The 6,000-nt window shown below is 39.9% G+C and overlaps 1 protein-coding gene across 1 annotated transcript in view; it reads left to right on the top strand.

Annotated features, from left to right (window-relative positions):
• Positions 1-699: 699 nt before the first annotated feature.
• Positions 700-6,000, top strand: part of kpna1 (karyopherin alpha 1 (importin alpha 5)) — a 47,152-nt gene continuing 41,851 nt past the window's right edge. Inside the window, exon 1 of the mRNA XM_066645949.1 lies at positions 700-786. Within this exon, the coding sequence (XP_066502046.1) occupies positions 765-786 (22 nt within the window). The 5' untranslated portion in view covers positions 700-764. The remainder of the gene's footprint in view (positions 787-6,000) is intronic.

Below are 6,000 nucleotides of genomic sequence, written 5' to 3'. Positions count from 1 at the left end.
CTGGAATCATTGGGCGCAAGGCGGGAATACACCCTTGAGGGGGCGCCAGTCCTTCACAGGGCAACACAGACACACATTCACTCACACCTACAGACACTTTTGAGTCGCCAATCCACCTACCAACGTGTGTTTTTGGACTGTGGGAGGAAACCGGAGCACCCGGAGGAAACCCACGCGGACACGGGGAGAACACACCAACAGACAGTCATCCGGAGCAGGAATCAAACCCACAACCTCCAGGTCCATGGAGCTGTGTGACTACAACACTACCTGCTGCGCGACCGTATTCAGACCACTCATGCATTAATAGAGTATAATAAGACAAACATAAACGGTCTCATTTCATTGATTTATCACTCTACTCCTTGTGTTTGTAAAGAAGCCTTTTATTAAATTGACATTACTAAGCAGCCATTATGTCTCTGGGTTTAATTATATTGTGATTATTTTGTTTATGAATTTTCCATATCCTTTGGAAATGAATTTCACACAATTAGGTGCTGATGCAGTAACTTAGCTTGAACAACAACAACAAAAAAAACCTCACACAGACACTTACTCCATCCAACCGTGTTCTTTCCCTCCATATTCTCCCACAAATATGTTCTACTTACATGCCATACAATGCCCATGCCCTCTCCTACACACCACTCTTTTTTTTTCCTTCCTTTATGCTGTAGGAAGAATGCATGCTGTATGAAGTGTCCTACATATTGAGGCTGCTAGGGTGCTCTGAAATGACAGAATGAGGGTTAGCTCTGGAAATGAGGACAGAAGGTGATGAAGGTAAGCATTTTCCTTCTCCATGTGTCTATTCCCAATACTCAGGATGAGACATTGAAGAATTAAATATTTATGACATGCTGATCATTAGCACAGCTATCCAACAGCTGAGAGTATGGATAAGGTGAAAATGTCAACAGCAGCCATATGTTTAAGATGCACTTTCAGTTTCTTCTGAAACTATTACATAAAAAACAAAATAAGACAGTGTAGAATATTTCCTACGTAGAAAATAGTGTTTTAAATCCATAGATTTGTCAATGTGATCTCTTCAAATAGATCTGTCAAATATATACATTATAATATACCATACTATATAATTTTGTAGTCCTGTGCAAAAGTGACCACCAAAAAGATCACCCTTCCCTCGTTTAATTTTTTCCAGTAAAACAGCCATCAAGGCAAGGCTTTTCATTTTTAAACATAACATAATCCAATTTTATGAGGGAGGTGAAAGTGAAAGAAAAATAAGTGCAAAGTTTCCAAATATTCAGTAAATGATGATTAAAAAGATAAGGAGGAAATGGAGAAGGAGTTTCAGCCAAGTTTGCAACACCTGGCAGACCCCTGAATCTGTCTCTATCAGATAAACAGCACTTAAAGCTTTCATCTTTGAGAGATAATATTAATTCAAGTGCCACTCTTGCTTCAAATCAGAAAAATGTCATGTTCCTGTCTATTCCTGGAAATTCAAGGAATGAAGGGATATTTCTGACTTTTGCTCAATATAATATACACCTTCCCTTGCTTTAGAGACACAAATCAGACATAATGACTAATGTGTTATATTCATATGATTAGTATTATTTCCTGATTCAATTTTTACAAAACCATACTGTTCCTGAGTCCCTTGCAAAACACACATGGCTAATGTTCATAAACCAGCAGCAGAAAATGGAAAATAAATAAATAAATAAACAAAGCACAGCTGTAGTTGTTCTGCTTGTTAAAGGCACCATGTCAATGTTCAAACAGCAGGGAGGAACTCGCTGGAGTACATTTATATAATTTGAGCTGTGCAATACATCATTTGTGAATCACTGCATCAGCGACTTCTGTGCTGCCCCGTTCCAGATGTTACACCCCAAAAGAGCCAACAAATCATCCAGCTCCAGTGCATAGACCATCACAGATGTTCTACATGTACAGTGGATATAAAAAGTGTACACGCCCCTGTTAAAATGCCAGGTTTAGGGATATAAAAAAATGAGACCAAGACAAAGCTTTTCAGAATGTATTCCACCTTTAATGAGACCTATAATCTGTACATCTCAATTATAAAACAAACTGAAACCTTTAGTGGGAAGAAGTAAAAATAAAAAAACTAAAATAATGTGGTTGCATAAGTGTGAACACCCTCTTATACCTGGGGGTGTGGCTGTTTTCAGAATGAACCAATCACATTCAAATTCATGTTAAATAGGAATCAGTAGACACCTGCCATCATTTAAAGTGCCTCTGAATAACCCCAAATATGTTCAGTTGTTCTAGGATGCTTTTCCTGACATCTTCTTAGTTGCGTCTTACAGAAAAAGCCATGGTCTGTAGAGAGCTCCGAAAGCATCAGAGGGATCTCATTGTCAAAATGCATCAGCGGAAGACTCTTCTTACGAAGAAAAACATCTAAGCCCAGCAAAATTTTGCAAAAACTCATTTGAACTCTCCTAAAAGCATGTGGGGGAAATGTTATGATCTGATGACACCAAGATTGAACTTTTTCAGCCATAATTCCAAAAGGTATGTTTGGCACAAAAACAAAGCACTGCACATCACCAAAAGAACACCATACCCATAGTGAAGCATGGTGGTGGCTGCATCATACTGTGGAGATGTTTTTCTTCAGCTGGTACTGGGGCCTTAGTCAAGGTGGAGGGAATTATGAACAGTTCCAACTACCAGTCGATGTTGGCACAAAACCTTCTGGTTTCTGCTAGAAAGCTGAAGCTGAAGAGGAACTTTATCTTTCAGCATGACAATGACCCAAAGCATTCATCCAAATCAACCAAAGAATGGCTTCACCAGAAAAAGATTCAAGTCTTGGAATGGCCCAGCCAGAGCCCAGATTTGAATCCGATTGAAAATCTGTGGGGTGATCTGAAGAGGGCTGTACACAGGAGATGCCCCAGCAATCTGACAGATTTGGAGCATTTTTGCAAAGAGGAGTGGGCAAATATTGCTAAGTCAATATGTGCCATGCTGATAGGCTCTTACCCAAAAAGACTGAGTGCTATAATAACATAAATGTGCTTCAACAAAGTATTAGGGCACACTTATGCAACCACATTATTTTTGCTTTTTATTTTCTACTTCTTCCCCCTAAAGATTTCAGTTTCTTTTTAATTGAGATGTACATGTTACAGGTCTCATTTAAAGGTGGAAAAGGTTCTGAAATGTTTTGTCTGGATCTCATTTTTTATATCACTAAACCTGGCATTTTAACATGGGTGTGTGCACTTTTTATATCCACAGAATCACACAGTATAATATAGCAATACATTAAACATATCAGTTATCAGATCCATCCTGCTAGCTAGGACTCCCCCCGTTCACATACAATGCCACCAACCTGGGAGGGGGAAGGCAAAAACATTCCTCTGGGACAAGCCAGGCCCCTCCTCTTTTTTGAACTGCTGCTGACACAACAGCACAGTACATCTTAACTCATTGGAAAGGAACACCAAAGGCCCAGATCGCCTATTTCAGATAACAGACGCCCACAGCAGTCCAGAGCTGTCAGAAAAACTATTACTATGGAGGTACACTCAAGGGTACATATTCAGTACCTTTAGTTAGAAAATGTAACTGCACCTTATTCTATAATAATTGTAGATTTTAAAGTTTTTTAGTTTCAGACCCCATTTCATCTCCAGGACTTATATTATGTTCTTTTATTTTAGAGAGTTCACCTCTCCTTCAGGAGAAGAGCATGTAATGTACCTGGGAACTGAACTGGATTTTAAAACCACTGTTGTACCTGTAAATGAACATGTACAATGTTTGTACCTTTAGTGAACAATAACGTACCTCTACCGTACCTTTTTTTGCAATGTGCTTATATGATGGGGGAAGAGATGTTGCCCCCTGCTAGAGAAAGCGAGGCTAATTAAGTTTTTTGGACTCCTGACCTTGAATGGCTTGAATTGATGTGATATTTCATCAATGTTAATGACTCCCCATATTAAGCAGCTATACCAGGTGTCGGCAACCCGCGGCTCCAGAGCCGCATGCGGCTCTTTGATCCCTCTAATGCCGCTCAGCTTTTGAAAATAATTAATGAGTATTTAATTAAAGTGTATTTTATTTTAGTTCGTTCATTTTCAAAATGTAATTCTATGAAGATTATGGCGATCTTGTAACATCTAAAATATTTGAATATTTAATATTAAAATATTTTTGTTGCTCTTAATACACGTCACAACTTCCAATGTGCGACACCCGCCAGTGTGCGGTTTCTTTAACTTTTTGACCGGTGATGGCGCCAGTAAAATAATGACGGCACGCAGAGAGAGGACAACATTTTTGTTTGCTGCCAGTGGATAATTTAAGTTCAGGGTTTTTTTCCTATTACTACAAGGACTCAAATAGACACTGAGTATTTTACTTAACCGTCAACACAACGTCTTTTTTTCGGAGTTAAAAATGTTTTGTTGCATGCAGAAATGTTATTTCATTTTCTCTGCAGTCGTTCATTGATTTCATAAATGTAACACAGTATAGTTTGTTTACACATAGCACAAAGGCAAAAAGACCCTGCTATATGCAGTGTTATTTCATTTACAATTTCAAAAGGGTTTTGTGGCTCCCAGTGTTTTCTTTACTGTGTGAAACAGGTCCAAATGGCTCTTTGAGTGGTAAAGGTTGCCGATTCCTGGGCTATACCAACAGAAATATATATAAAAAAGAGATTTGTCTTCATCTGGGGCAGTGGTGCAGCAGGTAGTGATGCAGTCACACAGCTCCAGGGACTTGGAGGTTTTGGGTTCAAGTATCCACCCTTGTGACTGTCTGTGAGGAGTATGGTGTGTTTTCCCTTTGTTCACGTGGGTTGCCTTCAGGCGCTCCAGTTTCCTACCACGATCCAAAAACACACGTTGGTAGGTGGACTGGCTATTCAAAAGTGTCTATAGGTGATTCCGGGTAGGCTCTGTACACACCGCGACCCTGAACTGGATAATCGGTAACAGACAATGAATGAATGTCTTCATCTGCTAAACATAATTAAACAATGAGCTTGTTTTTCTTGCTACACAGATGTTTGCTTGTAGTTTAAGAAGTCCCAATGATCCAATTTTGCCCTGATCTCCAGTAATTCCAATTAGATTTTTTTATATTTCCCAGCTGCCTAAAGAAGTTACAGGCTCCCAACATGAAAATATCAGGTCCAGCTAAAAATTGACAAACAACCACCAACTACTTTACTAAAGTGCTTAAACTATCCCCTTTCTCCTGTTCTGATGCAGTTTTCCTACAAACTACTACTTGTGAGGGTTGAACGCTGCAGGGTACTGTTGACATTAACCAACATCCCCAACACTGTGCTGAGGCTTCAGCCAGTGTATTTGCATATCTCTGCTGCAATATATTTCGGAGGAATCCACACTGCCTAGGCTTTTGGGGTCATTTTATTTCCTCCCTGAAGGACCTTAAGTCCACAGAGAAAGCATACGGTTTTTCACTGTAAGCCCCACTCCACCTCTCTGCATTGTTTAAATGCATTGTTTTTGAGTCTCTTTATGTTAGTCATGCAGAGCTTGACATCTTGCTCTTAATTCTTATTATGCAAAACACAGCAGGATGCTATGCTGGATAGAGGGGGATTTGGGGGAAGAGGAGCAGATGAATAGGCTCTTCATGCAGCCCCACATTTTACAAAGCTATCATTCACTTTACATTACCCACTACTGCTTTACATTGCCATGTTATCATCACTGGGCAAAGCATAGGCACACACAGGCGCAACCAAGACCACCTTAGGAGCTAAACACACAAACACCTTCAGATGTGAATAGGCCCAATTGATGATTTGGCCTAAAATCAAACTGACTATTGTTTCCCACACTGAACGTGGACGATCAACCAAGACATGTTTAGAAAGATTTTCTTCAGGTTTGGACTGACCAGCAGTTGAATGGTAGACCTCCATTGAAAGCTTGAATGGCTTTTGGAGGTGGTGTTTTTGGAGCCAGCAGGAGGTGCAGTCTCTGTGGTCCGCGTGGA

This window comes from Hoplias malabaricus, chromosome 1 (genome assembly GCF_029633855.1).
Source record: "Hoplias malabaricus isolate fHopMal1 chromosome 1, fHopMal1.hap1, whole genome shotgun sequence".
Taxonomy (NCBI): domain Eukaryota; kingdom Metazoa; phylum Chordata; class Actinopteri; order Characiformes; family Erythrinidae; genus Hoplias; species Hoplias malabaricus.
Note: the sequence above shows the minus strand (reverse complement) of the source record. Positions and strands in the feature narration are given on the sequence as shown.